At 33.5% G+C, this 20,186-nt stretch overlaps 1 protein-coding gene across 5 annotated transcripts in view; it reads left to right on the top strand.

Moving 5' to 3' along the window:
* Positions 1 to 20,186, top strand: part of GPHN (gephyrin) — a 547,122-nt gene that overhangs the window by 262,663 nt on the left and 264,273 nt on the right. For all 5 annotated transcript variants that reach the window (XM_040226253.1, XM_040226252.1, XM_040226254.1 and 2 more), the window contains exon 5: positions 13,195 to 13,289. In XM_040226253.1, the coding sequence (XP_040082187.1) occupies positions 13,195 to 13,289 (95 nt within the window). The remainder of the gene's footprint in view (positions 1 to 13,194; positions 13,290 to 20,186) is intronic.

Below are 20,186 nucleotides of genomic sequence, written 5' to 3'. Positions count from 1 at the left end.
AAAATCAATACCTGGAAAGTTCACTAGTTAGATATATGGATATTTATAAAATACAAACCACTGAAGACTTTTGTATTTCTCTCTGAATGCTTTTGGATTTCTTGTAATATTTAGTATTTATAAAGAAATAGAAATTATTTTCCATCAGCAGCATAAAAACATTTTAGATGTTGAGGAATCAATTTTTCTTTGGTTTATTTGTAACCATATTACAGTAATAGATGTTTTCTTACTATGCATTCAGAGGTAATAATCTCCTTATAGAGATCTTGCACAAATGTTCTAAAAGAAAATATCTCTTACAAGTTAAATTCTTTTCTCATTCCCCAACCGGATGCCCTCTGGTCAAAATTAAGATCAATCTTAAAAGAAGGGTAGAATGTAAAAGCCTTTTTTAGATGTCCTATTTCTCATGATGCTTAGTAACTGAAAAGAAAACTTAAGACCATCTGTAGAAAGCTCTTATTTTATTTACCAGAAACTCTGTCTTCAAATTTTATAATTCCTGGTTTGTGTTAGAATATTTAGGACCATAGCATTTTGCATATTCAATTCAGTTCAGTCGCTCAGCTGTGTCCGATTCTTTGCGACCCCATGAATTGCAGCACCCCCGGCCTCCCTGTCCATCACCAACTTCCGGAATTCCCTCAAACTCATGTCCATCGAGTCGGTGATGCCATCCAGCCATTTCATGCTCTGTCGTCCCCTTCTCCTCCTGCCCCCAATCCCTCCCAGCATCAGAGTCTTTTCCAGTGAGTCAACTCTTCACATGAGGTGGCCAAAGTACTGGAGTTTCAGCTTTAGCATCAGTCTTTCCAGTGAACACCCAGGACTGATCTCCTTTAGAATGGATATTTTGCACATTACAGGTGTTTAATAAGAGCATAAAATGATGACTTTTTAATTAAGTTGTTATTGTTTAGTTGCTAAGTCTTGTCTGACTCTTAGCGACCCTGTGGACTGTAGCTCACCAGGCTCTTCTGTCCATGAGGCTTCTAGGCAAGAATACTGGAGTGGATTGCCTTTTCCTTCTCCAGGGGATCATCCGGACTCCAGGATCACACCTCTGTCTCCTGCATTGCAGGCAGATCCAGGCTGGACCACCAAGGAAGCTTAATATAAAGATGAGATTTTAACTGAAAAAATATATGGTTATTTAAAATTAAGAAAAGGCAAATGTTTTTATGACTTAAACGCTTTTTATTAATAGCTTTAATTTTTTTCTGAATATAGATTTCTAAATATATTTTGATTTGGTACTTTGAAATACCTTCCCACTGTGGAAAAACTTGGCCCAGTAAAAGAACATACCCTCTGAGGCATATCCTGTCAAAGGACATATAAACTCCCCAAGCACAAGTAAGGCAACAAAACCATTAATTAATAGGTGAAGTGAAAAAATGACTGCTAGAACTATCAAACACAAAATGTAAGACAGAGAAGACTTAGGTAACCATTCTTATTTGTTGCTCATATTAGGGGAATTTGTTTAGGACAAATACTAAACCAGAAAGGATGCAGACACAGCAGAAGTATATCAAACTGTCCCTGGAAATCCAGGGTTCACTAGTGGATGATGAAATATCCAAAGAACAAAGACATACTTGCAAAGATAAAAATATAACAAGAGACCATCATTTATGAACGAGCAAATGGGGAGAAAATGGGACTCTTAGAAATAAGAAAATAAAAGTTAAAATTTTTACATCTGAGGACAGATAAAACAGCAGATTGGAGCAGTAGAAGAGTTAGCATACTGAAATATGTACCTGAGGAAATTATCTCATATCAGAACTATCTCACAGAGAGATGATGTAATGGAAAAAAATACAGAAATAGGGCATGGAAAGTGAAATGAAAGGTCCAAAATACATCAAAATCCCCCAAAGGAGAGAATGGAGGAAAAAACATGATTTTAAAAGATGATGGCTGTAAATTTATAGAACTGATAAGAAAAACATGAATCTACAGATCCTCAACATATAATGTATCTCAAGAAGAATAAATGAAATAAATCGATACCTAACCACATAAAAGTAAAACTTTAGAAACAAAACAGACAATCTTAAATCTAGCCAGAGAGAAAGAACAGATCACTTACATAGGAATGACAGCAGGCTTTTAAACAGCATTGGAATAAAGCAGATAATAGAATATATCTTAAAAGTATTAATAAGTTATATTGGAAATTATTTTATACAGGTTTTCATTTTGTGACATATATGTGTGAAGTGTCTATTTTGAGGTTCACTTGTTCTTAATAAACTTGTTCTAAAGTTTGAATAGAGAACAGGTAGACACTTAATAAAGTGTATATGTGGGCTAAAATGAACATCAAAACAGCACTGAAAGAGGCAGTGTTTTATTGGCCAACCCAATAAATGAGCAGCTTCAGGAGTATATATGTGTATATTTTTGTGTATGTTGTCTACATGTTGATAGAAATGGTTATATCTACTCATTCTTGACTAGGTGTTGGGATTTGCTTAGTGCCAGTCTTAGCTGGTAAAGAATCTGCCTGCAATGCGGGAGACCTGGGTTCAATCCCTGAGTTGGAAGATCCCCTGGGGAAGGGAAAGGTTACCCACTCCAGTATTCTGGCCTGGAAAAGGTAAAGGCTACCCACTCCAGTATTCTGGCCTGGAGAGTTCCATGGACTGTATAGTCCCTGGGGTTAAAGAATCAGACACGACTGAGCGACTTTGACTTCACTTCATTTCAGAAGATCGAACTAACTTCTTCCTTCCTATTCCAACCAGCTGCCCTAATAAAGTCAACTATTCAGTTGCCTATAACCCTAACCTTAAGAACTCAACTTCAGTCCTGAGACAAGTACTTGTGTGTATACATGCATATACATTATCTTCAGTTTTATGAAGTGTTTTGTTTAAGGATAGACTCTATTTTGACTTCTAAATCTCAGACTTGCAGGAAATATAGGAGGTTTTTGGATAGTTAACTACATAATTCTAAGTACCTTTCTAAGTATCATTCAGATCTGGATGATCTGAAAAGATCTGGGGATCTTCACAGCTTAAGTTAAAGATCCTGATTCTACGATGTCAGCCCAAAGTTCCATACCAAAAAAGTATATGTGTGTGTATATATATATACCTGTGTGTGTACACAAGGGTACACTCACATGTAAATTATGATTCCTTGGGAGAATCTCATAATTATAGGATAAAATATTTTATGTTTCAAATTAAGGGTGGATATAAGAGCTATTATTTAACTTTTTAAGAACTTTTTATTTTTATGATCTTTTTTTCCATTTCTTTGGTTTCACTTTTTCATTTGCATAGGATAGTGGCACCTCTTTTTAGAACAGTTTTTCAAAATTGGGCCTCATTATTTTTAAGTCCTTGGTTAAGAGATTTTTTTTCCATTATAATAAAGGTAAATATTTTCTTCTAACATATCAATTTTATTTAATAAATAATGTGTTCCAGGTTGTTAACTCACTGAATTATTTATTTCTCACTCTTTCTTTTTTGAGACTTTTATAGATTTTTCTGCTATAAAGTATAATAATTCTTTGTTTTAAGTGATTATGATAAATATTAGAAGCAGAGCATTAATTTGAGTTGAGTCAAATGTTGCTTCTTTGTGTTCCCCTATTTTCCAGCATCCTGGATCTTAGTCCATCCTGATCTCTTGTCAGGCTGATGTTGCCTTTACAGCCTTAATTTGTAATTTATGGTTGTTACGGAAATTTTAAAAAATTATATTTATTTGTTTGGCTTATCAGTTTGAACAACTTATTTACCACAAGTAGTGATGGATACTTACTTACAGTTTTCCATCTTTGCTTAAGTATATAATTACATTGCTGTTTTTTGTTGGCCTTTGGGTGAAAACATAAATGCAGAAGGTTCTGTTAGTTCTTCTTTCTTCAAAATACATCTATTATCTTCGCACATTCTTTTCCCAATTTACTTTGGAGGTTTTATGGTAATGTCCAAGGCTATATTCCTGGTAATTGGTATCTCTAAAACTGCTGTTTCTTGATAAATCTTCATTAAGTTTTCAAGATTATTGCTGGCATATTGCATTCTTCATACATCTGGTAATTCACACACATTTGAAAACAAACATGCCCATAACTTCTACTCTATACTGCTTCTGAGAGAACTGTTCAGTTTTCACACTTTCTTTGACTGTAGTGCATAATAGCAACTTGCACAACATAGGTGACGTTAGGTTTATGTTTTAGTACAAATCTCAATATTCAACATTTGTTAAGCACTTGCTACATGTTAGGAATGATGCTATGCATTTTTATATTCTGTAGCGTTTAAACAAAGTACAGAGATCCTTCCTGTGTCTATATAGGGTGTAGTGCTTTTTAAACTGAAAGCACATAGCAATTAGATTTAATGGATTAATTTCAGAATTGGAGTCTACAGCCTAAGTTTTATTGATTTACTGTGTGGCATTGCATTATTCATTAAATTTATTAGTGAGTCTGTTTCTTCACTTACAAAAAGATAATAAAGTATCTCTTTGGTATTATGTAGTATAGGAATCTGTTAAGTATTTAAATAGAGAATATCTATAGATGTTTTGTAAGAAAGTCATCATAAATAAAACCTTCTGATGTGAATATTTCTCCTATTATTGAATTATGTTGCTTAGTAATAGTATTCCTTTTCATGTTTTCAGTGTCAGTAAGAGAAATAAGAGCTTTTACATGGCATTATAAATTTATGTTATATTAATATATAATGTTATCTATCATACTAGCATTAAAAATATTATGACATCCTTTCGGTTAACTAAAAACCACTTTATTGTGTTGAACTTTAGTTTTATAAGAAGGATAACAAATATGATTGCCCCTTTTTACAAATGAAAAGCTGAGAAAGAGATAAATTTCTGGAAGCATAGGAACAAAAGCTGCTGCTGCTAAGTCGCTTCAGTCGTGTCCGACTCTGTGCAACCCCATAGACAGCAGCCCACTAGGCTCCTCTGTCCCTGGGATTCTCCAAGCAAGAACACTGGAGTGGGTTGCCATTTCCTTCTCCAATGCATGAAAGTGAAAAGTGAAAGTGAAGTGGCTCAGTCATGCCCAACTCTTAGCGACCCCATGGACTGCAGCCTACCAGGCTCCTCCGTCCATGGGATTTTCCAGGCAAGAGTACTGGAGTGGGTTGCCATTGCCTTCTCCAGAACAAAAGCTGGTATTTGTTTAATATGTGAATAATGAAAGACAATTAAGTTATAGAATGAAAAAAGGCCTGATCATAAAGTGAGAGGTTATTAGGTTTAAAATCAATCTTTAGATGAGCAAAACTATAAGAGAATAAGTTATTGAATTCAAGCTACAGCATGTCCTGGGCTTCCTAGGTGGCGCTAGTGGTAAAGAACCCTCCTGCCAATGCAGGAGGCATTAAGAGACGCAGGTTTGACCCCTAGGTCAGGAAGATCCCCTGGATGAGATCATGGCAACCCACTCCAGTATTCTTGCCTAGAGAATCCCATGGACAGAGGAGTTTGGCAGGGTACAGTCCATAAGGTCGTAAAGAGCAAGACACAACTGATGAGACTTGGCATGCACGCATGCACACCATGTCATAGTCTCCAAATATATATGGATGTAGGTTTTTCTCCCATCTTTACTATTGGACTTCTTCTAAGTTAAGGTTATCTCAGTACAGTGGCGATATTGGGTTTCTTTGCTTTTAAGAAGTACTGTACTCATTTTCATATTTCCCCATTGGCCTGTAATTTTAAAACAGGGTGGTAGGAGAAGACAAAATAGAACACATAATAATATTTAAAATAAGAATGGGCTATTTTTTGATTTTTCTCTTTTCTTAGCAGGTCTTCCACTTATTCTGCTTCCTTTACCTCACTTATTTTTTTCTTCCTCTCCCTTTTTCACAAGTGCCTGTTTTGGTAAAAATCTAGTTTTGTTGAAAAAGAACTTCAGATGTAATAATTACATGTTTCTAATGTGGATACTTTCTAAAGAATCTACCAGTGAGAATTATTGTATCTTTAGGCAAAGAGCAAAGTTTTAATTTTTCTAAAATCAGTTGTCAGTGAGTCACTTGCAAATAGTACTTATGAGCCTAAAGTAAGAGCTTATTTCTTTTATTCTGACTTAAGATTTTTGAGCACAGCTTAACTTATATTGTTATATGAACATTAAAAACACTGCTGTAAGGAAACTTAGTAATTATGTGTGATCATTAATAAAGTGGAAATCCAGTGTGTAGATTTTTTAGGTAGCTTTTTAATGTAGCTTCTGTTATGTTTCTACTTATATTATATACCACTAATAACATTAAAAATAACAGAATTCCAGAGTAGTTGGAATAAAGAGGCTGGGTTATGTATTCCCCAGTTAACTGACCAGACAACAGCCTTTCAGTGAAATTTCAATTGGATCATCTTTCTACTTCATCTTTCTTCATATTTGAGAAACAGGATATTTTTCTATATCTATATATCAACCTTTGAAGAGCATGAATTAATAATATTTTGTTCTCTATAGATTAAAAGACATGTAACCAACAACTTACAATAAAGATGAACTTTATTGTTTTTAACATAATGCCAAAAATGAATAAATGTGTAATGCATATATAAAAATGCTAATAATCTGTAGAAATACCACTATTTTCTCACATTTTCCTGTAATGAGATAAAAAGTAATGCAATTTATAGACTACTTATTAGACTGTAAAGATAAATGCTATTCTTGTGAAAAATCTCTTACAAAAAATAGTTCACTCATTTGAGTTACCTTATTTTTTTTATAATTTGACTGTCAAATTATTAATATTTAGGTAAATGAGAAAAATAATATGAAAAACTACTCACTGAGTAAGGAAAGTACCCAATAAGTACTCACTAAGGAGTATTTACTGATGTACATGTACTCAATTTGGTTCTTTAACAAGGGTTGGGATCCAAATGTTAACAAATGGGGTAAGAGTTTTCATAAAGTACTTAGAAATCTTTTAATCACCTCCAGTGTATTTGTACAGCTAACATTATAATAAATCCTATGTCTGGTTGAGCCAGATAAATTGGTTGGCTTGCTTTAGGGCCATGTTATACAAGAAATATGTCTGATTGCTTAGCCATGTCCGACTCCTTGCGACTCCCTGGACCGTAGCCTGCCAGGCTCCTCTGCCCTGGGATTTCCCTTGCAAGAATACTGGAGTGGGTTACCGTTTCATCCTCCAAGGGATTTTCCCAACCCAGGGATCAAACTTGCGTCTGCTCTGCACTGACCAGCGGATTCTTTACCGCAGCGCCACCTGGGATGCCCTGTACAAAACTACTTTTCTTTAAACATTAAAATCTTAACTAGCAGGTGATAGGTTAACTCAGTGGTGCTTCTGGGAATTGAGGTGAACAGTGGAAACAAGAGACTCTTCACTCAGCATCTCATGCTTGTTGCAAAGTATATGTTCATTGAATGGACTGGAAGATAAATTTGCCTGTGATACTTAGATTTTTGTTTTACCATCTCCTTTGATTTTTTTCATTATAACCAGATCTTACTTAAGTATTATATAGCTTTAACTGAAAAACAAAATGGAGTATCTCCATTTTGAAAAGCTTTTTGCTTCTTCTAGGAGTGGAAAAAGACTAAGAAATAGTCTTAGAATAGTAAATATCTAAGAAAGCTAAAGCTCCAAAAAGAAATACATTACAAATAGGTATATATCTCCTAAGTAAAACTGGAATAACTATTAATATTTTCATTACTTGGTTGCAGCTTCTCCTTTGTGGCAATAGTCTTTAACCATTTGGTCACATTGTTGATTCACTGATATGTTGTGATTGGTTGAAAGATGTTTGTAGTTAATAATATAAAATTAACGAAATATGTAAATGAGTGTTTTCAGTTAATTAGAATAGAAGTTGCCTTTATAATAATGTGATTCGTATTTCCACTGTGCTTCTTAATTGAGGGGAGAAAAGAGTAAATTTATAGTTGTGTTCCTTAAACATCCCTAAGAGTCCTCAATGTAAATTTTATTCATCATATATAGTCCTGAGGAAAAAATATATTAAAGATAACTTCTCTGTACCGTGGGATACTTATAGGGACAAGATATGGATTGTTTATTATAACCATTTTTTAAAGTGTAAAATAAAATTTATATAGTTGGCTGGCATTAGTGAATAGAGTCAGGAAAGTTTAATTGTTTGGCATTAAGCTGCCTATTTTTACCTAATTTATCTCCTCACTAAGGTCTATATTTTGCTCTGATGAAGGATCATTAAATTTATTTCAGTCTGTTTTACAAAATTGAATATAAGGTGATTATGAATGTTACAGCAAGTTGTGCACATTATCATTAATCTATCTCATTTCGTCTGTCTGTGGTGTATTTTTCAAAGTATAGTCCTCTGACCAGGATCACAAACATAACCTGGAAACTTGTTAGAAATGAAAAATTTGAGACCCCAACTATACATTCTGAATCAAAATCTCTGGCTATGGCCCAGCAACCATTGTTTAACAAGGTTTCTATAAGATCCTGATGCACACTAAAGTTTGAGAACTACTGCTGTAATCATATTCCACCTGGATAGCTTAGCAAGTTTATTAGTACTTGTTAGTTAGATTTTCACAGATAGTCTTTGTCATTTAAAATTGTTTAATTAGCAGAAGACTCTGTAGTAGTTGTTAGGAAATTGTATACTCAAGTAACAATTATGTAAATATTTATGTACAAATTATACCTAATTAACTAAAGTATGTCTGTAAAAATAAGTAAACGCACTCTACTGTGTGATTTTTTACTACCACCATGCATACAAGGAATTTCTACACATTTACATTTACCTATTGTGTGTTCTGTGCGTACTTAAACATCATTGCCTGTTAGCAATAACATTTTTCAAGGTGATTTTTTTCTATGAAGGTAAAAATGGACCCAAACTTCACTGACAGGTTCCCTGGGCTATAGAATCATTATTTATGACACCCTTTTTTTTTTTTTTTTTTGGCAACTTGAGCGGTCTTTGAGCATCTTTTTGACTTTAATGTTATCTTCAAAGTGTCAAGGGTAAAAGAAAAAGATCACAATAAGTGATTTTCCATGGAAGTTGCAACCTTCAAAGTTTAGAAAGTATCTAAAAGTTAAAAATAAAATGTCTTATTTAAAGAGTGTAGGTAAATCTAATTAAACCTCATTGTTTTGGAATCTACTAGTATAAAAAAGGTTATATCTGAAGTAAGAATATAAATTTCTACTATTTCTCAAGGATAAAAAGAATATGGTAATCAAATTAATAATAAAGTGGGAAACAACAAGCTAAATATTAATAAGAAAATGATTTCATACTTTTAATGGCATCTCTTTTGCCATTGATGGTGAATAGATAATGATTTCTTGTTATCTACTTGTTAATAGATACTAATAACCTTTTATCTATATGTATCATTCTAGTATACATGATCAAAGGAATAAAGCTACAATTGTTAGAACTACTATTCTATTTGGATTTTCTAATAACCTATACAGATATTTTTCTTATTTTATTCCAAGTTAACTTTTATTTTCCTGCTCTTTGCCTTCTAGTTGAGCCTTCCCATTTACAGTTCACAGATGTTTCTACCCAGCTCGTGCCCTCCTGTTCATTCTTCTAATCTCTACTTAGTTTGGCTGTTTGTTCCTTTAGATACTGTGATTTCAGTATTCATCTTCCTGCCCGTGTTCTTATTTTGGGGTTCTTGCTGTCTCTTCTCTTTCCCCTCACCTTTGGTTCTCAACCACTGTTGCTTGCTGGGTTTGGTTTCTAGGTTTTTGAATTGTATCTCTTTTCTAACTGGTATAATAAAAACTATGAAGATGTAAGATTGGAAATCAGAGGCCTAGAGAAAATTGACACATATTGAATACCTACTCTATGCTAGGTGATTTACTTATATAATTTAATTCTCATAAAATGTAGGTATGCTTAATTATCAGCTCCATTTTGTTTGTAAGTACACCGAAGCTCAGAGAGGTTAAATATTTTGTTCTAATTTACAAAGCAAGTAAGTGATAAGGCCAGATTTCAAACCTATATGGGTTCATTTATTCACTCCTCTTATTCAACAAATGTTGATTGAGTATGTATTCTATATGTTGGCCACTATGGTAGGGGCTTCACCAGATCCAGTCCTTACTCTCAGGACCTTAACTAAGTGGTGGTATTGTCTGACTTCACAGATGTTGATCATTTTGCTACACCAAAGAGGGAAAAGATACATTTGATGTAGATGTGAGAAAAACTATATTTGTGCATTAAGAAAATATAAGCAAAAGCGTTGGTTTTTGTCTAGTCCTAGAGTCTCCCTCCTCACTCAGCACCAATGCCTTTTAGTGACATCACTACTCAATATGTATTTTCCTCCTATGTTCTCAGCTGTACAAGATTTATGTCTATAGGCCAACATTCTGTAGAAAGTCTTCGGAAAGAATTAGCTGTCTCTCCTAAATTACATTTGGAAAAGAGGAAGTCCTCTGTGTAAGAATGCATACATTCATCTATCTTTCAACCATATATTTACTAACACATTATAATATATTTAAGATGACTTAGCCAAATACACAAAACACGGCAAAACTTTTAATAAGATAAATGTGGAAAAATAGAGCAAGGAAAAATAAGACGAAATTTGGTTGTGTTCAGTGAAAGTATTAGACTCTCAGTCGTGTCTGACATTTTGCAGTCTCATGGACTGCAGCCCGCTAGGCTACTCTGTCCATGGAATTCACCAGGCAAGAATACTGTTGTAGGTAGCCATTACCTTCTCCAAGGTATCTTCCCAACTCAGGGATGAAACTCAGATCTCCTGCATTGCAGGCGTATTCTTTACTGTCTTAGCTGCCAGGGAAGCCCCATGTATTCAGCAAGCCTACTTAAAAAAAAATTCATAGATTTGTCTCTGTTCTCAAGAATAACTTGATTCACAATCATTATAATTTTAAAAACAAACTAGTATCATAAAAGAATGCCCATTTCTAGTTGTGATACTTAAAGAATTTCTTCTAAAGAGGACCTCGGTGTAGTGTGGTGAGCAATGGCCTCAAATACTTGCTAATAAATATGAGTTTTGCTGAACCATTTAATTGTACCCCACTGCATTACTACAAAAGCAAAGTCCAATAAAACAATTCTTTTAAAATTGGGACAAGCCTTTCCAAGTAGACCACCATGGTCTGGCCAAATCCATGGTATATTTTAGAGGATCTAGAAAAAATGAATGAATTGCATGTCTTTTAGGTGATTCTCATATGTAATTTGTCAATTGAATTTTTCACATACTAGATGACAGTGAGTTTACATACTCTTATAAATTTGTTTTATTCACTGTTGCAGTATCATTGCATAGAATTCTACCTAGTACATAGTAGGTGTTTAAGAAGAATTTGTTGTATGGATGGATAAATGCTGTGCTTAGAAGTATCTAAGTGAAAGACTTCCTCTTAGCTATCTGTTGCTATTTTCTTCCTTGTGCTTAAATAAAGGGTACCACTCTACTTTGGAGTACATCATCTTTATCTGGACCTACAAATTCATTAAATGTCAGACATTGTTAAGTTGACTTTTTCAAACAGATAATGAAATCAATATAAACTCTATGCAAAGAGCTCTTTTAAGATCGTTCTCAGTAACATGCCTTCCTTGATTTTTTAGGGCTTTAAGATTTTAAGGTTCCGAAGAAGTTGTAAACTTCAGTAAATCAATTTTAACAGGAAATAGTTTTTCTTTTCTAGAGACATCAAAATCATACCAGATTTATTGAATTTGGAAAACATGGGGGTAGATTCTGTATACTAGCTCAACAAATTTTAGCTGTATATTTTAATGAAAGTGGTTAATTTCCAAACTTAAGAATTTAAGAATGTCTATTTTTCCTTCCTGCTGGCCCTTTATTTTTAAAGCAGGTTTTATTGAAAAGCATTATGTTAGTGTTAATTTTTCTTTAAAATTTCTGACACTATTAAATATTACATTATGCTGGGATTCAGTGAACCAGTAGATTATATCATTTCTGGTAATCCTTTATCCTATATAAGTAATTTATATGCATCTTAAAAGCTTATTTATAACATCAACTGGATGTGACACATAGTGACACATTTTAACTGCTCTTCCCAGATTTCTTACTCTGAAAATCTGTTGAACTATTATAGCAACCTGCGCCGTCATTTTAAAATTTAGGTTATTAGGCTAGATGAGACATTTATCAATGTAAAGTTTCCATAGAGCAATGGCCTTATTTAGGATGATCACTTTACTTCTAATGAAATATTGAAATATCAACTTTTCACTCTGTTTTCCATAACTTGCTTTTTATTTTGTTTGCCTTTCTTCTTATTTACTATAATACTTTATTTTGCAAGCTTTCTTCCTGTGTTGCTCCCAATTATTATAGCGTGCTACATATGTAAAAAGAGGATTAGAAATGAATTAAATCATGTACTTCATTCCCAACTTTAGCATAAAGCTTATCTTTACCATCACATTATGATAATATATACATATTTCGGTTGAACTTTAGAAAATGAAATTTTCTTGCCTTTAAAACCTATCCCACATTTAACCATACTTGTCTTAAGAATGCCCAATCTTAAAACTTATATACTTAAAGCCCATCACTTTATTAATTCCTTTTTAAAACATATATAATTAATATTGAAGATTTGGAAAAGAATCTCAAGTTTTTCTTCTACCCAATTTATGGAGAAAATTGACTTGATGATTTGAGTTCCATTTATTCTATCATAAAATCATCGAGCTAGGAGAGATACAAGGGTTTCTCAGGTTTTTAGGGACTGATTATTTCAAGAGTGATAGACAAAGAAAAATACGCAGATTTCTTGTTCTGTGAAAACCTTTTGAGCCATTTTAACAATCTGAGGCTTAATTTTAAAATTAAGGTTAATAGGCAAGATGAGATTGCTGTCAAACACTTCTGAGTTATAATGGACAAGAAAGATCTACTAATATAAAAGTTCCCTCAATGTCCTGGTTTTCAGCTTTTATTCAGTGGTCCCAAAGAATTGAATCTTTAAGCCTTAAAAATAAAACAAATTGGAGCACTACAAAGTATGGTTTATATTAATAGATAGCATGATCTATAATTATTTTTTAAGTTAATTTTGCTACTCTGCCTTCCTTATTTTTTGGTTAATTTCACTCAGTCTGCTATTTAATCTTTAATTACAGGCCACAAAAGAAGTAATAGAACGGGAAGCACCAGGGATGGCCCTGGCAATGCTGATGGGATCACTTAATGTTACACCTCTGGGCATGCTCTCTAGGTAAGAAAGTCACCAAAGTGGTGCAAAGAAAATTAATTCCACACCAGTAATCACTACAATAGACTGAGAAACCTAAGAAACTTTATAGTCATACCACTTAATTTTGCCCTCCCTCAAGTCTCAGCATCCTGTCTAAATCTTGACCACAGTTTCTTTCAAGTTTTTTATCCTTTTTTATTTATTTTTTTTTGCATATTATGTTGAAACCTTGAAAATATCATATGATTGCTGAAAATAATCAATTATAACCCCAAGAAGAGTCCAGTTTTTTAAGATGCAATATATTCTTTTTTTGTGATTATAGTTATCAATTAATTTTCCTTAGTTGTCAAGTCCTAATTTAATAAATCTAAGCAATAGAGTCTTTTAATAGGTATTTACAAGTTAGAAACTTAATTTCCATTTGTAAATAGGCATATTGATATGTGGTCATGAAAAGAAAATCAATAATATATGTTCAAAGTGTTAGTCACTCGGTTGTGTCAGAGTCTTTGCAACCACATGGACTGTAACCCTCCAGGCTCCTCTGTCCATGGGCTTTCCCAGGCAGGAATGCTGGAGTGGGTTGCCATTTCCTAGTCCAGGGATCTTCCAAATCCAGGGATGGAACCTGGGCCTCCTCCATTGCAGGCAAATTGTTTACTGTCTCAGTCACCAGAGAAAGCTAGTATATTAAATTAGTATATTTAAAACTATGATTCATTGACCTACATGGTGACATCCATCCTCAATTTGATAGTTTAGTTATTTTTTATTATTTTAGTAATTATTAGATTAAAATCCCCTTTAACGAGAACAACAGACATCATTTAAGGTAAAGATAGAACTGTCAACTTAGTGAGAATCTGTTGATTTAATGACCTTTGATTTACACAGTTGATCTCAGAGCAATCTAGAAAATACATAGTAACTTTATAATTGGCAGGATTTCTCTATCATTATTTATAGTTGTTTATTGATCCTGTTTGCAAAATGAATATAAAAGTAAATATGTCTATTTAATGCATAGAATGAGTTATAATGCCCTTTCTGTTACTTAGACTAAGTTTGTATCCTATAAGTGGCAGCCACTTGAGGTGCAGCTACAGGTAAAAGTGAGTGGGTCATCAGTTGCTGTACTTTCTTTCCTGTTACAAGTACTATATTATAACATTTCATATAATAAGACCAAGAAAGAAACTAAAGTAATGATATTTTTAATTTAAAAGTCCATGCTAGTCTTTAACAAACCTACAGTGATTCTCCATATGCTGTTCTTTTTTCACCCTTACTTATATTACCTGCCCATAGGAGATCAAAGGTCACCTCTGGTCCCTTTTCTCTATGGAATTAAGCAGTAGTCCTTGAATATAACAACTCTTTCTTGGCATACAAGGAATATAGTCAAGATAGAATTAAACTTCATCTCTTGTTAATTACTTTATAATAAAAATCTAATTCAACAAACTCTTGAATTATTATTATTCAAAATAATCTATTTGTCAGGCCTTGTATTAGCCATTAGGAATACTCAGTGTGGAAAGAAAAGTAAGACATGGTCCTTACCTTAAGAATCCCCCGTTTATCTGGAGAACTTTTTCATTGTAACTGTTAACTTCTTAAACTGACTGTAGCTTTCCTGATCCAGTATAGAAACAGCGCTTTTGCCTTATTGAAAAATTTTTCTGGATTAATGTCCCCTCTGCCTTTTAAATTCACATAATTACTGAGTACCTCCCTGCCAGTGAATAAAAATAAACTAATAGGAGCTGATTTTAAGTATTTTGGAATGAGTTCATCATTCTTAGGCTGAAGGCTTTGAAAATTAAAACATATATACAGCATGGTAACAGATTCTTCTGACTTTTATTTCCATTACCTATTAACTGAGAGTTTATTTACAAAATTGAAACAGAGATAGTGGTCCACATGAGTTATGGAAAAGGAATTATGGGCTGTTTCCCTTAATGTTTATTTTTTTGTGCTTTTCAAAGCATTAAAAAAAATTTTTTTAATAGCCTTGATTAGATTGATGCCTCCTTTCTATAGAGTTTTTGCCTTGTATGTACTTGAGGCTTTGTACATGCTTATGTTATAGCACATGCTATGTTATAATCATTTACTTTCTTGTCTGTTTTACCTAATTTGTATGAAATACAAATTTGTGTTAAGATCAGCTGCTTTATCTTATTCATTTTACATCCTCAGTGCCAAAACAATTTCTGACACATAGTAAGTACTCAAAAAAAGTGTTTATTTTTATAATTATTATTGCTAACTCGATGTTTCATCCTGGTTTTAATAGAATATTTTTCAGGATAAAGTAATACATCAAGTTGGTGCCTTGCCTTCCTATTTTTATCTCTAGTATAATAATAATAATATAATACTTAACAATTTAATAATATAATAATTATTTATTTACTTAAGTAATTAAAATTAGTTAATCTGTTTAAATGGCTCCCATCTATTTCATTAACTTAATATTTTCCAGGTTTTTGTTTTTTTTTTACAAGTTGGAAGATTGTAGTAAGTAATGGTTAAGAGCATCATCTCTGAACTCAGATTGCTTGGGTTCTATTCTGGCTCTGTTACTAGCTATATCACATATTTCTTTTTCTCATCTCTACAATGAGGATGTTAATAGTACCAGCCTTCTTGAATTAAGTAAACTAGTCCATTTAAGTGCTTAGAATAGTTGATTCATAGTAAGTTTAAGTGTTGATCATCATTGTGTTGTTATTGGTTCAGAGTTTCAGTTCTTAGATCAAGTGTGCTAGCAAAACCTTTTAATACTTTCATTCATCTGGAAATGTCTTTATCTTACCTTTATTCCTGAAGGATATTTTCAATAGATATAGAATTCTGGATTAACAGTTCTTTCCTTTCAGCATTTAAAAAAATGCTATTCCACTCTTCTGGCTCCATAGTTCCTATGGAGAAATCCACAACCATTTGAATTGATATTTCATTATGTGTGTTATTTTCTATTTTCTGGACGCTTTGAAGATATTTTTTCTTTATCTTTAATTTCAACAATTTGATTATTATGTATCTGGATGTAGATTTTTTTTGAGTTTATGCTTTTTAAAAGAGTTTCTTTTAAAACTATGTCTTTAACCAAATTTGGGAATTAGCCATTAAGTTTTCAGATTTTTTCCTTTTCTGTACATATTTCTTTCTCATTTATTTCTGGTACTTTTGTGACATGAATTGCACATCTTTTAATAATGTATCACAGGTCTCTGATGTTCACTTTTTTTTTAACTCATTTTTATCCTATTCTTCAGATTGTTTATGTTAGTCTATCTTCAAGTTCATTGACATTTTTCCTCTTTCATCTTAATTTTGCCTTTGAGCCTAGGCAGTGAATTTTAAAATTACAGTTGCAGTATTTTCAGTTCTAAAATTTATATTCAGCTATTTTTTATGGCTCTGTTTCTTTTCTGCTGCTGCTGCTAAGTCACTTCAGTCGTGTCAGACTCTGTGCGACCCCATAGACAGCAGCCCACCAGGTTCCCCCACCCCTGGGATTCTCCAGGCAAGAACACTGCAGTGGGTTGCCATTTCCTTCTCCAATGCATGAAAAAGTGCAAAGTGAAAGTGAAGTCGCTCAGTCGTGTTTGACCCTTAGCGACCCCATGGACTGCAGCCTACCAGGCTCCTCCGTCCAGGGATTTTCCAGGCAAGAGTACTGGTGTGGGGTGCCATTGCCTTCTCCATTTCTTTTCTAAGAACTTCTGTCTTTGCTTTTATTTCAGAAGGGTTGACCTTTATTTCATGGAGAATGGTTTTATAATTGCTGCTTAATGTTGTTTTTCTGACAACTCCAATATCTGAATCACCTTGAAGTTGACATCTGTTGATTTTCTTTTTCTGTAATAGGTGGTCATGTTTTCTTGATTTCTTTCTATGTTGAGTAATATTGGATTATACCCTGGACATTTTGAGTATTATCTTTTAAACCTCTGGCCTCTGTTAAAATTCTCTGGAGAGAGTTAGTTAATTAGCTAGTTTCAGCAACCAATCTGATTGGATTCATGTTGAAAATTCTGTCTCGCCTTATATGGATGGTGAGTCAGCCTTTGCTATTGTGTTTGGGTCTGCCAGCACATGAACAATTCAGGAATTAGCTTAAGAATTGGGCAGTGGAGTATATTTTATTTATTTTTTTTTAAAAAAAACCCTTTCTTATACTTCTTTGAGTCTGTCACACATGCTTAGCTCAGGAGTAAGCCTGAGACTTGTGTCAGCTGATTCTCAGAATTAAGAAATCCACCTTAACCAGCTCTCTCCCCTCTAAGCATTTCCCTGTACTCCGCAGCTTCCAGTTACTGCTCTACAAGAAACAGCTTCTAGCTAAGGAAACTGGGAATAGAAAATATTTCTTGTAGAGTATTAATCCCCTGTGCTATTATGCAGTTCCACACAATTGGACCACCTTCAGGGCAAAGGCAAAAGAAAAGGAAAAAATAAAAAATAACAGAGCTTCCTCTCACTCACACTTCTAGACTTTAGCCAGGTAGATATGTCTTCTTACTGGGTTCTTCTGCTTATGCCATCATGACCATAGTAGTGCAGCTCCGTAACTGGAATTAGCCCCATTCAGTGTTATTATTCAAGTTCTGACTTCTGCCCCCAGTCTATCTGCAGTTATTTATGTTCAGAGTTCTCAGATAGTCAGTCTTTGATATTTTCCCCACAATCAATAGGAGAGCCTTAGTTAAGGTTCTGCTATCTTGGTCAACACTCATGGAAAAAGAACTCTATTTTAAAAATCAGATCTTGAGTTTATAACTTAGCATTTACTCTCCATGTGACCTTGGGAAATTTATTCAGCTAAGTTTAGCACTTCCAGTCCTAGTAGCTAATTGAATTGCCCACAAAATTGCAGCATATAATCTCCCAAATCTATAATTTATGCCCTGCTCACTTTTTGAAGAGATCAAATGCTTTTGGTTCTAAATGTCATTAACAGTAATAGAGCAACCACTGTGGTTACACACTGAGGCATAATTTATTCTTGTTTTATTCTCAGTTCAGTCATTAACTTGATTTGTAATCTCTACTTAGTTTTTTAGTGACTTCACATAGCTCATGGAAATGTTATGAGGTCCTGTGTAGATTTCTTCACTAAGAAAAACTACTATGTGAATATCTAAATTCATAAAAGGAAAAAGTAATCAGCAGTTTTTCATTCTATAAAGAGATTTACTGTTATAATACTTAATAACCCATCTTTCAATTGTTTTAAACATTCAGCTTATTTTTTGTTACATGTAATTTTCCAAAATGTCTCTATCTTCTAAAGTAGGAGGTGAAGTCTCTAGTTAGTTTTTAATGTGTGAAGTAGGACTAATCATTTTCCTCACAATTTATTACCGATTTGATCTCAGCCTCATCTAGTCCATGATGGAACATAAACACTCAGACACATGCACTGCTGTTGGGGAGCAGTTAACTCTTTCCATTTGGTACCAAAAATGGTTTCACACAGCTGTTGTTAAAAAGTTTTTTTTAAGGGAAAATATATTGGATTTAAATTTTTATAACAGTGAATTCAGTTATCCTAAGTATTTTTTAAAACATGTTAAAATGACATGGATCATTTAAAATAATAATTGTCAATAACAGTATTACCATCCTGAAGTGCTTCTGATTTTTAACCTAAAATAAAATATACTTAGCTTATAAAAGGCTGTAGAAGGGAACTGGGAAGAAGAGGATAGAAAGGAATCCATTTCTTGACCTAGACAACAATTGGACTAACAGAATCTAATACAACAATTTTTGATATCTTGAGTATATTCAAAGGCTTGCAGCTTCCAGGGATAGGTTTGGCTGGTAAATTGTGGTTAATTCTAGTCAATTTTGCCCCCAATAGTACTATCTATGTACTCCTCAACTCCTCAACTGCATGGCAGGCAGCCAACACTAACATGCTTGTGGGAGACAAGAGTGGGCAACTAGGACCTCATCTGTCAAATATTAGGGATCTAGGTTTTATTTGTGAATTATTGCTTTGCAATGTAGAGGTACAGACAAAGGCAGATTACCATTGTTGTAACTTCCACCAAATGAAGTGACTTCAAGGAGAATTAAAGGGACAGTGCCTTTTTTTTTTTAATGTCCCCTAGACTTTTCTCTTTTCCCCCTTTGGAAGCCAGATATTTAAGGATTAGGATACCCAAGAGCAAACACTTACAAAAGGAGATTTAAATAGTCATTGCACACGGCCAAAGAGAAATGCAGATTCAGAGAACACCTGGGATCACCTTAGGTTTACACCTCAGGCTGATCCCAACAAAGAAACACTCTACAACAATCAAAAATAGAGCAAGATCTGAAGGCATGGGAGGAGAATATGATTTCTAGAATTACCACATTACAAGATTCAGATGTTCAGTTTTCAACAATAACAAAAATACAAGGTATTAAAAAAAAAAACAGAAATATGACCCATTAAAAGAGAAAAAAACAATTTGACAGAAAAGATTCATGAGGATGACCAGATGCTAAACTTATTAGACAGAGATTTTTAAAACAATTGTCTTAAAGATGCTCAAAATACTAAAGGAAATGTCAATAAAATCAAGAAAATGATATGAGCAAAATGTAAATATCAATAATGAGATTTTTAAAAAGGCAAAAAGATATTCTAGAGTTGAAAAACACAACTGACATAAAATTTTCACTAAAGGGATTCAGAAGCCAATTTCAGAAGCCAGAGAAAGGAGTCAATGAACTTCAAGATAGAGCTACTGAAATTGTTAAGTCTGAGGAACAGGAAAAAAAAAAAGAAAAACTATTGAAGAAAAGTGAATGGAGCCCAGGGGACCTGTGAAACACCATTAAGTTCTTGGTCTAACACCACTAGACCATGCTTTGTGGGAGTCTCAGAAGGAGAAGAAAGGGAGA

Source organism: Oryx dammah, unplaced genomic scaffold, assembly GCF_014754425.2.
Source record: "Oryx dammah isolate SB20612 unplaced genomic scaffold, SCBI_Odam_1.1 HiC_scaffold_26, whole genome shotgun sequence".
In the NCBI taxonomy this organism is placed as follows: domain Eukaryota; kingdom Metazoa; phylum Chordata; class Mammalia; order Artiodactyla; family Bovidae; genus Oryx; species Oryx dammah.
The sequence above is the reverse complement of the archived record's forward strand: the minus strand, read 5'-3'. Positions and strand labels throughout refer to the sequence as shown.